The sequence below is a fragment of the Silurus meridionalis genome, chromosome 4, assembly GCF_014805685.1.
Source record: "Silurus meridionalis isolate SWU-2019-XX chromosome 4, ASM1480568v1, whole genome shotgun sequence".
Lineage (NCBI taxonomy): Eukaryota > Metazoa > Chordata > Actinopteri > Siluriformes > Siluridae > Silurus > Silurus meridionalis.
In genome coordinates, this window is record NC_060887.1 from 30,545,208 (window position 1) to 30,564,340 (window position 19,133).

At 40.0% G+C, this 19,133-nt stretch overlaps 1 protein-coding gene across 1 annotated transcript in view; it reads left to right on the forward strand.

Annotated features, from left to right (window-relative positions):
* The window catches only part of tgfbr1b (transforming growth factor, beta receptor 1 b), a 77,340-nt gene extending 58,932 nt beyond the window's left edge, over positions 1 to 18,408 (forward strand). The window contains exons 6-9 of the mRNA XM_046848484.1: positions 3,033 to 3,189; positions 6,526 to 6,650; positions 6,826 to 6,956; positions 12,733 to 18,408. Coding sequence (XP_046704440.1) covers positions 3,033 to 3,189; positions 6,526 to 6,650; positions 6,826 to 6,956; positions 12,733 to 12,858 — 539 coding nt within the window. The 3' untranslated portion in view covers positions 12,859 to 18,408. The remainder of the gene's footprint in view (positions 1 to 3,032; positions 3,190 to 6,525; positions 6,651 to 6,825; positions 6,957 to 12,732) is intronic.
* Positions 18,409 to 19,133: the final 725 nt, after the last annotated feature.

The window sequence follows — 19,133 nt, forward strand, 5'->3', positions numbered from 1 at the left end:
TCAAGGAATTAACATTTCAGTGCCAAACTCTCCAAAAACTTATCTAGGTTGACTAAAAAAAGTTTGCAGTAGATATAACTTCCTGGCTGTTCCAGTTAGTGTGTGTTTCCTGTTCCCCTGGTGTGACCGAAGGGCTGCGTCCCATTCAGACACATGATGCGCCAGAGCTGGAGTGCCTGCGAGTCTGCCAGGACTAATGAAACCATTTCTTTAGCTCATAGTGAATCTGAGAAGCATTCCTTAGGGTGTCTGTCTCTGTTCATGTCTGTTTGTGTGTGTGTGTGTGTGTGTGTGTGTGTGTGTGTGTGTGTGTGTGTGTGTAAAAAGGATTTAACTTCCAATTTACACTTTGTTTAAAAAAGAAATTGCTCTAATTAAGAAAACTTGAGTAGATCGTCACCGTTTAGACCATCTTTGCTCTCTGGCTAGAATAGCGCTACGGTCCAGGGAAGTCATTTGAGCTTTTATATGCCTCGCTGCTCGAGCTAAACGGATTCCAGAGCTGCATATAGATCTCATTAAGGACCACAAAACAGCTGCAGATAATTTTCTTACTTTTAGCAGAGCAGGGAAAGACCAAGCTGAAATTATGGCGAACACTGTCCTTGTAGGATGCTCAGTCAGTGTATATGTATATATGTGTGTGTGTGTGTGTGTGTGTGTGTGTGTGTGTGTGTGTGTGTGTGTGTGTGTGTGTGTGTTTGTGTGGGAATGCTCAACAGATGTTAATTAAGCTGCTCTTTTTTCCCGAGCTGTTGCTCCATATTCAGCCAGACGGCACGATTTTGTCTGTGACTGAAGCCGAGGTAATCATTACTCTTAATTAGACCCTCCTTCTCCAGCATAATTTTCACCAGAGGAAGTGGATGCAGACGGATTATATAAAAGCGCCTCCTCCGTGCATCAGTCGCAGGACAATTCCTTTTTTCTTTTCTCACCGTTGTGTTTCTTATTACAATGCTGCTAACGAGAGCTAATTCCCCGCGACGCGGTTTATTACAGAGCGTTCAGCCTTTTTAAGACGGAGTTCATGTTTAGTGTGGTGTGGAAAATTTCCCACAAAAGTGGCAGAGCTTTTTTTTTTTTTTGGGGTGGAGGGGGTTGGAAATCAAAAAAGAAGCACAATTTGTCCTGCGTTCTATCTGAAGGTGTTTTCAGTGAAGTGTTGGGTTTTCCTTTTTTTATTTTTTTTTATTTTTTTTTTATATTGTTGTCGAGATGTGAGGCTGAACGGCTTAAAAGCAGGGGATAATAGCGTTCATGAAATTGCTTTCTGCTGGCTGTAGACTTGCGTCTGTCATTAGAGCAGAACTGCAGCGTGAGCCCTGCATTTGCGAACAGCCAAAAAACGGAGCGATCGTTAGCTATTAGACTGAAAAGAGGCATGCTGTACAGCCGAGTGCTGGATAAACACAGGAGAGAGAGAGAGAGAGAGAGAGAGAGATAGAAAGAGAGATGGAATTGTTACTGAAAAGCAGAGCACTTTACTTTTAAACAAGATCCATCTCAGTCTGATTGTGTGTAAAATGTCTCAGGCAGGTTTGTGTTGGTTGTTGCAGTGTAATCTTCCTCATCCTGCGCTCCTCCTCATCCTCCTTATCCTGCACTCCTCCTCTTCATCCTGCACTTAAACACCTTCTTGTTTTAGCATCCGGGCAGCTAAGCGGAGTGTTCTGGGCAGAATCATAACAAAAATACATAAATAAATAAGCACAATTACATCTGTGTGTGTGTGTGTGTGTGTGTGTGTGTGTGTGTGTGTGTGTGTGTGTGTGTGTGTCAGCAAGATCATATTGCCGATAGCCAGAACTAAAAACAAACTTTTTTTTAGTAACACTCTACGTAAAACAGTAATGGATTTTTTTTTTAATAAATAAAAAAACAGTACTGAATCATGAAAATGTGTTAAATTAAATACTTTATACTTTTATTTATATTTTATTTTTTATATTATTATTAATTATATTTTTTTTATAGTTTCTATTTGAACTTTTGACAGTCGTATAAAGCATTTCACTACATGTCGTAGTCTGTATGAATGTGTGACAAACAAATTTGATTTGAATTTGATTGATTGGATTTTGATTTTATATATGAATATATTAATTATATTAATGCATACTGAGGAAAATAAGAGACGCATTCAAACTGAATTAAAGATAATACTTGAAATAAATAAAAACTTAGTTACTTCCAAAATGAATGAACAGATGAACAGCACATGGCATCAGTGATTTGCCTCTAGAGGCCTCTGTTGCACCACATATATCGCAACCCGGAAAAACTATCTGTATGGATTTCTAAATCGGTTGACCACTAATATATAGCAGCTAATTTTTCAGGTCTTCGTCGTCCGAACTCAGTCATACTGCTGTGTGCATGCTCGTGTCTGCCATCCTGCCGTCCTCTGTGTCGTTCAGATGTTTTAGCAGGTTGCTCGTGTTGTATACAAATGCCGTGGTTTAGTGTACTGTACATGAGCACGGTTTCTGGTCGATACGTCACTGGACTCTCAGTATTGATGTGGTTCAACTTGTAAGTGTATTTCTGTGTGTGTGTGTGTGTGTGTGTGTGTGTGTGTGTGTGTGCTTTTTTTTTGATAGGTGTTGTGAGGGTGTTCTTGTTCTTTGTTCTCATTTTCTGATTGTTTGGTGCTGTGTGTGTGTGTGTTTATTTGTTTTGTTTTGCTAGGTACAGTGCGTGTGTATTTATTTCTTTGTTCTTGTATTTTTTCCAGGTGTGTGTGTGTGTGTGTGTGTGTGTGTGTGTGTGTGTGTGTGTGTGTGTAAGTGCAATTTGCAGGTTGCTGTAAATCTTTTTGCTCGATAACTGCACTGCACCACTGAAGCATCAGATCAGTCGTGCTCTCTGAGAGCCGCCTCTGTGCGCTTCAAGGCCTGATTTTTCTTTTTTTTTTTTTTTCAACTGCTTTGCCTGTGGCCCTGCATTACTTTTTCATCAAGTCTTTCCCATCAAGTCAATGAGCAGCCTTTATAATGAGCTCTGAATCTAACCTCACGTTCTACCTGCAGGCAAACCAGCTATCGCTCACCGAGACCTGAAATCCAAGAACATTTTGGTGAAGAAGAACGGCACTTGCTGCATCGCAGACCTCGGTTTGGCCGTACGCCACGACTCGGCCACAGACACCATCGACATTGCCCCCAACCACAGAGTGGGCACCAAAAGGTAATACGAGCTCACAGAGTGACTTTTGCATTTCCCTAACAGTTCATTCGGTTACTGTCGAGATATTTATCAGTGGTTAACCTGTGTGGTTTCCCGAAGCTAACCGAGCACAAAAACTATTTTTTTTTTTATATCACCATCCATAGTTACATTTATCACGCTTGGCAGACACCTTTATTCAGGGTGACTTACAAATATCTAATTTGGGTAACTGAACAATTGAGGGGTAAGAGCCTTGCTCAAGGGCCACTTAACCACTGAGCTACCACTTTTTGCTTTTATAGTAACCTCTACTCTTCTGGGAAGATGTATCACTAGACTAGAGTGTGCTTGTGGAGATTTTCGTTCATTCGGCCATGAGGGTGTTAGTAAAGTCAGGTACTGATGCAGGGCGAGGGTTAACAACTGAATTCATTCCAATGGTGTTAAATAGGGTTGAGGTCAGAGTTCTAAAGGGGGCCACATCAACCCATGTAACGTATCTTCATTGAGCTGGCTTTGTGAACAGAGGGAACAGATTGTGTGTCTTCAGCATTGTGGTTTTCTGTCCTGGAGTGTAACTATAAATGTTAAAGAACCATACTGTTTTGTGTGTTAATACATTTCATAAGTAGATTATTGTCGGGTTTCTGTGGCACTATAAGAACAATAGCACACTTTGGTTGTGATCATTAGCGTAAAACAGAAGTAATCACCAATGCTTTCACTTGAGCATGTCCTGTTGTGTTTGATTTTTGAATTTTTACTTGTAAGCTTTCTGAAACACTCCGACTTACAGGCCTAAGAAATGTTTTGATACAAACAGATCATTCACCTGTGGTTGTTTTGATAGTTTGTAAGTCTTGCACTCTGGTGGTGCTAATGCAGTCCAAACACACCTCTTACCTCAATAGGAAGCCACTTTGCCTCTCAGTAGTTTCCAGTTTCTTTTATAGCAGTGGGTAGTGAATGAAGGGAGAGAACAGCGTGCGAATGAGGAGAAGACAGCCGACGTGTGAGTCACTGCACAGTAACCCACAGCTCATACAAATACACTGTCTCTCCACTGCAGGAGAGAGCACACACACACACACACACACACACACACACAGAGCTCCTCTCTGAGAGTTGAACAGGAGTCTGAGTTATTTTTTTAGAAAGGATGACATTATTCTTCAAACCTGCCCTCGCCGAAACTCAGCAGCATTTCAGACAAGCGGCGGTTTGGCGCGCCGTTGTTCTTTCGCTGTTAAGTCACGTGGAAAATCGCTCTAATGAACCCGTAGGAGGCGTTAATTCAAAAGAAGCCGTAGTTGTCGTTGTAAGCCAGCAGGCTTGAAGAATGCAACGCAATTTGGCTTCACATCTCCTGGGCATTAAATGAGCGCTAAAGAGTGGCAGGGCTGTATCCGGGGCTCATGGCAACCCGTCCCTAGGGTTTTGTGCCGTGATAAGTCCTGAATTTTCGAAGGAGCCAGAGGAACAGTTTGCCTGCTTGTCGGATCCACACCACTGCTGAGCGCCATTCTCACTCACTTTAGCGAGCTGGCACGTCGTGAAGGCAGCTTTGAGAGGATAGCCGCAGTAAACACTCACTCCAAGTCAAGAGGACATGGTGATTGAATGTAATGGTGTGAAATGCAGGACAGCTCGCCGCTCGTATCCAGATATTTATCGAGCTTGAGCTCTGAGAGAGTGTCACTGAGAGTTCTGGCACTGACTCACTCCTCAGTTCCTGACTGGGCCAAAAGCGTCAGGTAAAAGGCAGGCAATGTCTTAGTTCAAGGCCCAAGCTTTAGCTCTCTCAGCCCTGGAGTGTATCTGGATTAATGGAGATGCTCTTAAAGCCATGGCTTCAGTCTGCTCTGTATTCGGAGAGATTAGCTGAGCTGACGCCCTTCCTTCCTATCATGGGTTACAGGGAAACTCCAGCTGAGCCTTGCTCTTATCTTCTACTGAACCCCACCCACAAAGAAACAACAGACTTGTTTTGAATAGCTTACATGCATTTCTAGAAAACATTTTGTTACCCTTTCGCTTTTAAATGCATTAATGGCTTGCCACATCTGTGGACACCAGACCATCTCAGCCTTGTGTCGGCTTTCCTCAGACTTCCTCAGACTTCTGCCACAAAGTTGAAGTTGACAAGGATGCCTATAGTTTAGTTTACCATTTCCTTCACTGGAGTTCAGAGGCCCAGACTTGTTCCAGCATGACAATTCAAGTGAATGAACTGGAACACTGACTGCACCCCAAACCTTCTCACCTCACATCAGTGCCTGTGACTTGAAAAGCACAAATTCCTACAACCGCACGTTGTGTATTCTTTTAAAGTTTTCTCCTTTTCTTTTTTCCTTAATTAAGAAAGGAGCAGAACTCAACAGGAAATGCCGTTTAAATGACAGACATGGAAATGTGTGGAATGTCAAGTGGAGATTTTTGTATGCCAACTCATCCCAAAACATTTCATCCCTCTTATACAACAACAGTCTCCCAAATATTTTTACAACGATTTATTAATCACACCATGTCAGACTTATTTTTTTTTTTTATCCCTTTTTAGTTGCATCTAATGTAAAGTTCCTGTTATCACTTGAGTTATAGCAATCTTTAACCAGCTTCACTTTTCACTCTCTTTAGACTCTTTCAAAAAAAAAATAATAACTTGTCCTTGTGGTTGTGGTATTCATCCATATTAAATCTATCTATCTATCTGTCTGTCTGTCTGTCTGTCTGTCTGTCTGTCTGTCTGTCTGTCTGTCTTGATTAATAATGCACGAGCATGAATGCTGTGGTACTCGGGATCAGAACTGGGTTTTATGCAATGAAGTAAATGACATTTTAGACACAATATGACCAAATATTGTTTACTGTCAAGGTGAAAAGTTTGTCCCAAAGATGTGATGGTGTTGTGCGATGTGTGTAGTGTTACAGTCTGTACTACTACTAGGTACTAACTAACTATTTCTGGATATCTAGATATTTTCTAGTTCTTATGTAGCAACTAGAGACAAGCGGAGGAATACACACAGAGAAATGTGTTGCCAGTGCTGTTCAACATGTCACCGACTACCCAGAATTAACTGGTATATTAGTTCTCCTGAATTTGCAGTGCTGTCTAGCCTTCGAAACAACAATAGACCCTAATTTGTTTAAAACTGGTCTCCAATATTTGAGCATATTTTTCTTTCTTTTTTTTTTTTTTGGTTTTTAATTGGTTGCTTTCTGCAGAGATTGCTGTCATTTCTGCAGAGCTGGAATTTTAATCTGTGAAGCAATATTTTGGTTTGTATTTATTTCTTTATTTTGTGCGACTGCATGCCTTCTAATTAAATTCTCCAAACTGCCTCCCGACAGGTACATGGCCCCTGAGGTCCTTGACGATTCAATAAATATGAAGCATTTTGAGTCGTTCAAGCGAGCAGATATCTACGCAATGGGCTTAGTCTTCTGGGAAATTGCAAGCAGATGCTCGATCGGAGGTACTTCACTTAAAAATGACTGTTTTTCCGTATCACTGGTGCACTTTGCTAGATAATTTGATACAATTACATTTTCCCTGTCTGTCTTTAATTACATTTTTGCAATACATATTAAACAGCATATAATGAAGAGACTGTGCGACACAGTAACCTTTGATCCCCCCCTCGTTCTCAGGCATTCACGAAGACTACCAGTTGCCGTATTACGATCTGGTGCAGTCAGATCCGTCAGTGGAGGAGATGAGGAAGGTGGTATGCGAGCAGAAATTACGGCCCAACATTCCCAACAGATGGCAGAGTTGTGAGGTACGTCTTCGATCCTAAACACTCACCAAACATCTTTTAGTCGTGTCCCTTCTTTTCTTTCCACAGCGGGAGACACGTCTCTATAAGACACTTTTCCTAACAACCTTCACGGCTTTCGGAGATATCTAAGAGGGCACCGGGTGAAGAATCTGCAGTTCAGAGACAAGCGGAAAAAAATTCCTATGTGTGTTTGTTGCTGTTATCAGAGCCAAACATTTGAGGCAAACCGCAGCTCCCAGGAGAGATGTGCGTGTGAGGCAGCGAGAGACTGCCGCGTTTCGAGCTCTCTCTCTCAAATTTCCTTCCACTATCGCTTGCCATCCATCAAGCCCGCAGAAGCCACGTCCTCCACTGCACATTTATTAGTGTCCTTTTTATTACACAGAAAAGAGACACAATCACATTAGACCTAATTCACCATAATGCGATTCCGTAATGTAATCAGCATCTGCTCCACCTCGATCCTGGACACTCTTCTTTTTTTTTTTCCCCCTTTCTTTTCCCAGAGAGTATCAAATTGACTAACGTGCTACGTTTGCCCTGCTTCCTGGATGAGTTTATTGTAAACCTGGCGGCTCGCCTGCAGTGTTTGTAGGGTGTGATTTAGCGCATGACGTCTGCAGCGTTTGGTAGAGTAATGTAAGCAGATGGTGCATTCTGCCTGTGTTTACGACTCGGTCGCCCACACACACACACACACACACACACACACACACACACTCACACACACACAGGTGTCACAGCCATGGCTGTCTTGCTGGGACAGCGACAGGGCTGAGATTACATTTACACACTCTTGCTTCACTGGGGCTACCTTCTAAAACAGGAATAGTGAAAATGGCTGTTTTTTAATGACCTCTCTAAGGAGCTCATTCGGAATTGACCACAGTTTGTGCATTATGGCCAGGTGTTGCACCATGTCAAGACAAACAAGAAACTTTTCTTCCCAGATATTGTGAAACATTGTTTGGCACTACCTTTATTTATCTTTTTTTTTTTTCATTATTTAATGCCTGAAATATGTTAATTATATAGGTTATTACTGTATTTGTTTTTTGGAAATTTTCAAGCAGGGAGTGGGGTGCCAGTATTTAATTATCTTCATGGGGAAGCTCCGAGTACTGTATGGAATGACATTTCTTTTATTTATTTTTCTTTTATTTGTACAGTCAACATTTCCAAAACTAGTTACTAAAATAAATAATAATATAGTTAATTGAATAGATAGATAGATAGATAGATAGATAGATAGATAGATAGATAGATAGATAGATAGATAGATAGATAGATAGATAGATAGATAGATAGATAGATAGATAGATAGATAGATAGATAGATAGGTTATTGAATGGAAGGCCAGGATCAGCTGATTGAACTGACAAAATCAGGGTTCGTTTGTGTTCATCCTCAAATCTTCATGTGATAACTGGAATGATGTTGACAGACAGACAGACAGACAGACAGACAGACAGACAGACAGACAGACAGACAGACAGATAGATAGATAGATAGATAGATAGATAGACAGACAGTCAGACAGTCAGTCCTGACAGACTGATAGAAATTCCCAAATTGTTGGTTGGAACGAATGTGTCTTGTGCCCTGCGATGATCTTGTGTCCCATTTAATATGTATTCCCGCAATGTACCCAGTGTTCCGGGGATTGGGCTGAATATCAATGAAGAAATGGTTACCCATAGAAATACCACTTTGCAGTAAAACACTCTTATGGATTTTGCACTTTTCATGAAGACATTTCAAATGACCTGCCCGTCTGCTGCAAATGAAGATTCATCTAATAAAAATAAAACCAAACTCCACAAAAGTAACATCTGCTACATTCTGGAAATGCATACTGGAAGGGTTTTATAGCAGTGTAGACAGAAATACAGAACAGAAATAATGTAGATAAATGAATGAATGGCGCTGAGTTGCTGCATGTTTGTTGTTGCATAAACAGTGTGGATAGAAAGCCTTGTTTTTTTACTTGTCTGTTCTTATTACTCATTCTGTTATTTGGTGGTGAACACTTTAACTCCGTGTGACAGTAACGTTCAAACCTCCAGCTACAGGCAGATAGACAGACAGGTTTCTTTTTTTTTTGTACAAAAGTAGCCAAACTTCCTACAAACACAGTCACTTTGTACTTTTATTTTTAGATCCCTTTTCAGAGATTAGCTTGAAATCTTTATTTGACATGCTGTCATGGTCTTTTGGGGTGTCTAATAAAAGATTTGAACAGGCAGTTCACTCATCTGTGTCAGTTCACTCAGGTTTAGTCAACTTCTAAAACAGGAATTTAAGGCTACAGTGTGTATTGTCTCACTGAACCAAAAAATGCTTCAACAAAAAAAAAAAAAAAAGAAAGAAAAAGGTCAGAAATATATATTTTTCCAAACTCCCATATGAATAGTTTTTTTTTTGTATTATTTTTCTTATTAAAGCTTTTCAGAAAGGATCACAGAGCATCTGGTTGAGACTACAGGTGTGCATTGGGATTTGCACAAGCAGGAGGTTTTTACTATCACATGCCTGTGAGTACATGAAGCTCATGGGACAACGAAAGATGCATTGATCCTGCCCATAGAACCTACCAAAACAGGGCTGTGGTGGTTGAAATTAGGCTACATCTTTGTTTATATTTTGGGAAACAGAACCAACTAAATTTGTTAGAAACTCTCATGGGCAGGTACGAACAGAAATAACTCCACAGTCTTGCGGAATACACAGGCTGTGCTGACATCGCTGGTTTTCAGCATAATGTTTCCAACGATGTATTGGTAGGATTTGTATTTAATTAAAAAAACGATTTAGGCCACAAAATTGGAGGTAAACATTTGTATAGGGTGTCTTTGGTTGCGGTAGCATTAAATTATCTCTTTATTCGAACCCAAACATGTGCTTCATGAGGATATGCTTTAAATGCATTGGAGTGGAAGATCTTAAGTGGAATGCTATAGAGCTCTGTCCTCAACCCTATTGAAAACCTTTCAGGTGAAACACCCTTGTAAATTTTCCACAATCAACCTCCAAATTTTTGTGAAACATCTTCCCAGAAGAGTGAAGATACCTGCAAACGGGGATTAAATGTGGAATGGATGTTCAGAAACCACCTAAGAATCTTATTATCAAGTGTCCCTAAACTTTTGTCCCTACAGTGTATATTGTTGGACTGTTGTAGAGAAAAGCCTGAATGCAGTGGCCCACATGCTCAGTAGCATATTTTTTTATTGCAGCCTATTTTATTCTGACATGAGACATACTTTAAGGAAAAATTGTTTAAAACAGTGCTAAAGCTTCCTGACAGCCCAGCTTTGCATTCCCACAGCAACATTTCTCGTCTACCGAGCGCTCTTTCCTATTCTGACAGGCTGCGGCATTTCAGTTGAAGCATTAATATCATTTTCTTAAAAATCTTTTTCATTTGTATTTTTTGATAGCAAGGGCACGATCCAGGAAAGAACTGCAAATTTTATATAACGTGACCATTTCACTGTTATTTAATTGCATTTAAGCTGCATAACGTCGAGTGGCTATAAGCCAGATCATTAGGATTTTGTTGGTGTTGCTGTTCAGACTTACCATCTGCCCTTCATTCTGTCTGAAGCCAAACAAGGCTAATTTGATTTTTAGTGTTGTGCAAAATATTTGGTAGCCGGGAGCGAAATGCGATGGTGTGCCTAATTAAATGTATTACTTATTATATTATATAGCTAGCCCAACACACTGGACCAAAACGAATACCACCGGTCTTCTAGCAGAAATCTGAAACGTGCTTTACAAGTCAAAATGAATGAGATTCGTGATCAATTCAGTATTTTATTTTTTACATTAAATGTACAGGTTACGTGAAAAGTCCGAAAGCAATAAAAGTAGGCATACTCATGTAATTAGCAATCTGCCCCTTTTTTCTCAACCGATACATCATAGTTTTGTGTATTTTTCTTGACATATTCAGATCGATACAGTTGCACAACGTATCCTCATTGGTTTCTGACTTTTCGGACACCCCGTAGAGTTGAACCTGAAGAAGTGCAGCTCAGATCTGTCTCAAGCTGGTGACCAGTGTGCACAGAGATCCAAACTCTTAAGATCGATCTTGCCAGTTCAGTGCTACAGGCATGTGTACTTAATGTACACTATGTATCATCGCTATTTATAATTTATGTTAGCTCAGGTCTTACTGCAGGCTGGAACAGAGAAGTAGACTTATATTCACTTTACCTGAGAACGTCCCAAAAGATTCCAATACCTCCATCCTCATAGCTTGAACGTGAGCTGAATAATTAAGGAAAAGGCAGTAATGCAATCGATTTATTTGAGATTAATTACCATTTTTTAAGAGTAGAATTGTATAAATGAAATGTAGAAGCTTAGAAAAGGTGTGACAAGGACAAGCAACTAAATAAAACAGAGACATACACTATATAGACAAAAGTGTTGGGAAACTGAATTTTCCAGCCATACATGTTTTTTGCGCAAATATTTATCAAAAAGAAGGAGGCACACAATTGTATAGCATGTCCTTGGATGTGGGACATTCAATTTTCACTACATTAAAACCGAAGACTCAGACTTGTTCCAGCATGACACTGCCCCTGTGCACAAAACCAGCTCCATGAAGATACGCTCTACATTGAATTGGAGTGGAAGATCTTAATTGGTCTGCTGTAGAGCTCAGACCTCATCCCTTTTAAACACCATTGGGATCAATTGGAACAATGGTCAGGTGTCCACAAACTGTTTTTCTTTATATTATGTAATGAACTAAAATTTAGCTGAGTTCTGTGCCTCCAACTCTGTGGTAAAAGTTTGGAGAAAAAACAGATATGGCTGGAAAAATTAGACTTCCCACTACTTTTCTCTGTATAGTGTAGAGAATGAAGGGGCATCTGTCAAAACTCATACACTAAGTGTCTTGCTGCTTTAAAATTCTTTGCTTTGTCATTAATTGCTTCGTTTTCTAAGGGTGGACAAACCTTTTTACATTTACGGTTTTCAGCAGATGCCTTTATCTAGATCGACTTCCTTTTATCTCATTCATACAACTGATAGAAGAGTGTCTGCGAGAGTGAAAGGGAAAGTTTATAGGACTGTGGTGAGACCTGTGATGTTGTATGGATTAGAAACAGTGGCATTGAGTAAAAGATAGGAGGTGGAGCTGGAGGTAGCAGAGCTGAAGATGTTGAGGTTTTCGTTGGGAGTGACGAGGATGGACAGGATTAAAAATTAATTTATTAGAGGGATAATGCTTGTAAGACGTTTTGGAGACAAGGTGAGGGAGGCGAGATTGAGATGGTTAGGACATGTGAAGAGGAGGGACATGGGGTATATCGGTAGGAGAATTCTGAGGATGGAGCCACCAGGAAGGAGAAAAAGAGGAGGTTAAGTAGGAGGTTTATGGATGTGGTGAGGGAAGACATGCAGGTAGTTGGTTTGAAAGAGGCAGATGTAGAGGACAGGGGGTTATGGAGACGGATGATCCACTGTGGCGACCCCTAATAGGAGCAGCCGAAAGAATAAGAAGATACAACTGAGCAGTTCAGGATTTGAGAATGGTATAGCTGGGATTTGAGCTCACCTTCGCATCAAAAGTCTAATGCATTAACCACTAACTTCCTGTATATATGTGTGTGTGTGTGTGTGTGTGTGTGTGTGTGTGTGTGTGTGTGTGTGTGTGTGTGTGTATTCTGAACCATATATTGTCAGGCTGATGTTTGATGACTGTCTGTCTGTGTGAGTCTCACCGGATGTTTCCGTGTCTCGCTGTGTTCAGGCTCTGCGGGTGATGGCGAAGATCATGCGAGAATGCTGGTATGCTAACGGAGCTGCTCGCCTCACCGCCCTACGCATCAAGAAGACACTCTCTCAGCTCAGCCAGCAGGAGGGAATTAAAATGTAGGCCTGCGCTCCGGGACAGCTACACACCTTGACATATTATTCTACTGCTTTTGTTTTGTTTTGTTTTTGTTTTATTTTAAATATCTGTTCATTATAATGGTCATTCTCATTCTTCTGATTATCCATGAATATTGCATTACGACTTTTTTTCTCCGTGAAAGAGGGAGAGAAGGTCATGATGGACATGAGCACTAAGAATGAAGGCTCGTTTGGATCTTTTTTTTTTCCTTCCTTTAGCTTTGTATGAAAGACTTTAGCCAGTAAAGGTCATTTAATGGTCAGGTACTGTTTTTTTTTTCCTGTTAACCTTGGAGAGATGAGATCTGCTGGATGTCTCGATCGGGAATTTGCACCTTGTGTTTTCTCTCTTTCCTCAACACTTTTTTTTTTTTGTACCTATTTTTTTTGCTTTGGGTTTTTTTTTTCCCAACAAACTGGACATGACCTCATTCAGTCTTGGCAAACATGCTGCAACATATGCAATATAGAGAAATCCTATCTTATATTTTATATCTTGATATGTTCTGTTACTACGGCAACAGTTACAACAGCTACAATGGCATCCGTGCCCTCCAAGCCAGGTGTTACCGGAAAGTGCCACTGCTTTAAACCAACGTTCCCTCATGCCGTGGCTCGGCCCCTGTACCTTTCGCTGTCCGTCTAACCGGGAGAAAGAAAGAAAGCAGTAACGAGCGTCACCGTCGCGAAGGCTCGTCCGTCACGGAGTCCGTCTTTGTTATTATGCACACGCAGCGAACGTTAGCGAGGGGCCACCACACACAACTTGCTGGTGCCATTTCTTCAGTTTTACATCATCCTTTTCCTATTCGTCATCATCTTCAGTGCAGCACAGAGGGACGTTTCAGCTCAGACCTCAGTTCATCTCCAGTAAAGCTGATCACCGGGTCCCTGTTGCTAAACGGCAGCTGAGGATCGGCTGTCACGTTTTTCGCTCCTCCCTGACACACCTGATGCAGAAAAGAGGATGGTCCGAGGTCTAATGTGGTCGTGTCGGGCCTGTTTTTTTTTTTTTTTTCCCAGAAAGGCACTCTGTTTTTGTTCATAACTGACACACAGATTTGGATGAACTGAGCTACTCTCACAGACTGGCGCTTAATGCAGACGACTGGACGACAATGTACAAAGTAAAAGCTAAAAGAAGAAGATGATGAAATAAAAAAGAAACTCTGAGCAGTATAACTAAAAACAATGCAATGTTTGAAGTTGAACACATCAGCATTAATTGAATTGCCATGTAAAAAAAAAATGTCTTTCTTATGGTACTCTGTGTTTTCAGTGTTGAAGAGATGATGGGGTATATTCATTTATCTATATAGCAAATAGATCTTTTACTAAGCCATAGATTTTCCAGCATTTTATGGCAACCCTCTTTGTGTGTGCGTGCACGCGTGCGTGTATGAGATGTACAATGTAAGCAAAATCCTGTTGACTGCTTCAACTTTCTATTGTGCAAGCCTTAAGGGACCAATAGCATTGTTTGTTCCTGTTTTGTAAAAAAAAAAAAAAAAAAAAAAGAAAGAAAGAAAGAAACAAGAAATGATTTCACTTAATTGTGCTTAAACAGTAGGGTTAATATTGTGTATATTGGAGGGATTAAATGTAGCAACTGATCGAGCAGTTTTGTTTGTTATATGTGTAGAAGGACGATCTTTTTGCCACACAAATAAGCTTATGGTCACAACGTAAACATCGCATTCGAAAAGTGTCGCCGCTGAGCTCTGTTGTAGGAAATCGACCAATAAACGACGGGTGGGAAATCTTCCTACAGCACATACTCGATGGGTACAACACGTTTTTATTACTACACATCATACTTTTTGTTCATTTCTAGATACATCTTGTTACAAGTTAGATTGTGTTAATCAAACATACACCAGAAACAATGACCTTAAAGACCTGCTACAGCTGTTAGTTCTTAAACTGAAAAGAAAACTTCACCACACTTTCTTAAATCAATCTCTGTGGATCATCTACTCTATAGAAACGTTAACACTATATAAACAAAAGGTTTTCAGACACACACCCATAAGTGACCGTATGTGCATCTTAAACATCCACATTTAGTCCCCATTTGCTGTTATAATTACCTCCACTTTTCTCAGATGATGTTCTGCTAGATTTTAGCATGTGTTTGTGGAGACTTGTGCCCATTCAGCCTCAAGGATGTTCAGGTACTGATGTAGCTGACATGAGGAGGCCTGGGGTGCAGTCAGCGCTCCATTTCATCCCAAAGATATTTAGTAGGGTTGAGGTCAGAGCTCTATAACAGACCAGTGAAGATCTTCAACCATGTATCCACCCCATGTAAACCATATGTTCATGGAGCTGGCTTTGTCATGCTGAAACAGGTTTTGGTCTCCTAGTATAAGACTTCTTATACAAATGTGTGCCTCCAGAACAGTTTGGTGAAGAAACACATAGGCAGGAAAAGTCAGGTGTCCCAATATTTTTTGAATAATGAGAAAATAAGTCCTCCTCTGAGCTCAGCCTTCAGAAGTGGTGTGTAATAATCTAAACTACAAAATTTATTGTTTGGATGATTGAGCAAAGTCCACTTTCTTTTAAGCCTCCATTTTAAAGCTATAGTGCGAGCTGAAGCATGGTACTTAGCATGCTCATCATGTTTTGCTTGTTTTATTTTCCTGATCCTTTTTTTTACTGTGGAACATAATTAACACCCAGTGGCCAAGACTGCCTCTGAATATCATGGCATGTTTACAGTGCATTCCTGTACTGTGATTATACTGATTATATACAAGCTTTTTTACCCTACAGCCAAAACAACCTTTATCATTAGACACAACACACTGTGCATGTTTATTAGTGTGGCAAACGGATGTTCACTTCTGTCGCTTGCTTTTCAGGGGGAAAAATATAACTGGGATCGTGTCTTGAGGCGGGTTTGCTGCATTTTCTGCCTGTGTACAGGAGCACAAAAAGGATTTGAGTTCTCATGATAATTATTCATTTCGTTTGCAGTGTTTGAATAGAATTATTTTTTTGGGGGGGGAGTGGATTGTTGTTTTTGTACTTATAAACTATCAATTCATTCATTTTAGACATATAACGCCATTTTTAGGTTTCTGGCGCACCGCATCACAAGTTTTTTTTTTAATTACAGGACACAGACGTCCCTTTTCTGCTCCTGTACAGTGTAATGTCACTTTTGTTCACCCACCCCACCCCTAGGGGAAAAACAATCCTTTCTTTTTAAAATGCTGAGGAATGTCCTAAATGGAATAAATGTATGGTGGAGGAAGTGTGTATAAATATGTACATTGTAAATAAGTATCTAAGTGTATGTGAACTTGTCCGTTAGCCTGCTGGCCCTGTGGCACGTCCGATTCAGTGAAGAGAAATTGTACAGCTGAAGAGGTTAAAGTGAACCCAGTATGTTCAAGGATAGAGCACATTCCCTCCAGAAGGTATTATAGAGTGACAATGGGAAGAAAATTAGATTTTGGTCATTTATTATTGCTAAGGTTACTTCGAAGGCTAAAAAATATCATACTTTTTGGGGAAATTTTGATTTCATCGTGCCACTGCAGATGTTCCTGGGCCGGCCATGCTTTTTTCTTTTCCTTCTCTCTGACATATTTCTGTCTTAAATCACCAGCAGCCTTTTTTTCTTTACGGATTCACCAGTGACCTATTTAGATGTAAAAAAAAACATGCATAACCAGGTATTTCCTCACAGTAACATGCAGGTATCCTCCTGACCTTCACAGGTCAAACCACACCAGCTATGACTTTTAACAGGAAATCCATACCGCTGCACCTCTGGTTCCATGCGAGCGGGTGAGAGCGAGAGGACTGGCCGTGTAATGCTCGCTTTCTCACTGCGTTCGTCTTGTAGCTAGGAGATTTTTTGTTGTTGTTTTTTCATACGGTGTATTACGTACAGTAGGAAATGGGCAAACTGTTTCGGACCGGCTCCTCGACCTCTCTCCCGCTCCTTTTTTTTTTTTTTGCTCTCGATGTCACTTACTTCTGTGCCTCCGAACCCATCTGCACCCTCGAACATGGGCGAGGATACACTCATCCTGGGTGAATTTAAATGACAGTGTTTTTTAATTAGGGGTCCTGCAAATATGGCCCAGACTCCTGCACAACTGTTTGCTCATCTGTTTGCTTTCTGTGATGCATTATGCAGCTCTTTTATGCAACCATGCACAAAAAAGTTGCACAAAATTTTTTTCATTCATACTTTCTTTTTTCTGTGGGGGAGGTTAAATTACCCTGTAGAGGTAAAAGCATCTCAGCAGATGCGAAAGTAAACATTCCCACTAATTAAAGCGCAACCCGCTGAGCAGTTCCAATAAAGGTCACGCGTATCCCGGAGAGGGCGTACAGACGGGTGAGTAAGTTATGCAAATGTATACGGCGACACAGTCCTCAGGCTTTCTACTGGCAATTGCCAAGTTATTTATTACAGTTCGATTTCTTTATCTATGCCAACATCCGGACACTGTGAGAAAGATCCTGGAGGAACGGTGGCCCGGTAGCACCAAAAATCATATGAATAGGTAATGAAACAGTGAAGCTGATTTGATATGATTTAAATTGAAGGAAATGGACCGGCGTGGAGAAAAGCAGGAGTCTGGGTCATTAAAGGACTGTGGAGCCAACCAAGGTGCTTTTTCATTCTGTGTGTGCGTGGGCGTGTGTATGTGTGTGTGTGTGTGTGTGTGTGTGTGTGTGTGTGTGTGTGTGTGTGTGTGCATACATGATGGAAAGGCAGAAAAAAAAGCTTTATCAAGTTTTATTTGGTGCCTAAGTTTGACTCTATTGTGTTTTGTATTCCATATAGAATGATGCACTGCATGTGACTGATTTCTAATGTTTGCATCATTTTGGTTTTTAAGGAAATTTCTTAAAAGATGAAAAAAAAAAAAAGGTGAAAGGCTGAATTAGTCAAAAAAAAAAAAAAAAAAAAAAAAGGTCACAAAGTAATCCATAGGGGAAAAACATACCTCCTTCAAAGACCAATGTATTTTTACCTCAGTGTATATATTCTATTTGTTTACTTCAAGTTTGCAAATTTGTTTCTATGAAATGCTAAATCGGAAAATTCACATTTTGTGTCAGTGGTACATTCATGTGGCATTGTGCTGTCCTTGTGTCTTCAAATAAACGTTTTTTTTTTTTTTTTTTTTGAAACCATCATCTGTATTTTATTTTCTCGTTCTGTTCTTTAGTTCTTAAGTGCTTTATCAGACAATGTATTTTAATGCCTCTTTCTCAATTGTGTAGAAAATGCATTACGGGCCTTTTTTTGTTAAAAAAGAAAAAAGAAAGAAAAAAGTCTGAAGTGGTTAGTAGGGTAGTGATTGGTTGCAGAGAGAGAGAAAGAGAGAGCCCTCCCATGAAGGCTTTGTGGCCCACTTAATTTTTAAAGCATTATTTATAGACTTTTTATAGCTTGTACATACGTACAAATGAACAACATAGGAACGTAGGGGAGTGACGCTGATGTGCCATTCTAACATAGTGGACTAGAAATTGGTGTGAATAAAAAAAGTTAATTTCATGACTTTCTTTGTGTTTTTGTTGTTTGCTTGACTTTGATCAAGCTCTTGTCTTAAATGAAAAGAATAATGTACCAATGAAAAATTGTATGAGAGTCTACAAGCAATATTTCAGCTCAAGCAAACACTTTCATTTCTTTTCTGTGGAACAATGATATTGTTTTTGATAGTTTTCATATAATAATAATAATAGATATACCTTAAAGCACAGTGAAATTCTTTTCTTCACATATCCCAGCTTGCTTGAAAGCTGGGGTCCATGATACAGCACACCTGGAACATAGAGGATTAAGGGCCTTGCCCAAGGCCCCAAGAATAGCAGCTTGACAATACCGGGGCTTGAACCCCCAACCTTCTGATTTTATTTTATATTGTTCATTCTTTAGAAAATGTCATGAGCTTACTTCTTTGTAAAAAATGCATGAAGATGTCCAAACTTAGGAACATACTGTTAATACAATATCATGGTGCAGCAGCTAGCATTGCCCGCTCCCATCTCCAGGTTTGATCAGAACCCTGTGTTTCAGTTCAATTTTAACTCAGTTTTATTTGTATAGCACTTTTAACAATGAACATTGTCCCAAATACAGTGCTAAATAGGTTATAACATTTTAATTCATATGTAGTGCCATGGCATTATATATATATAATGTATATATCGCATACATTAACTTAAAAAAAAATAATACATGGATGTTAAAAACCCTGATCCAGGTAACCAAGACAA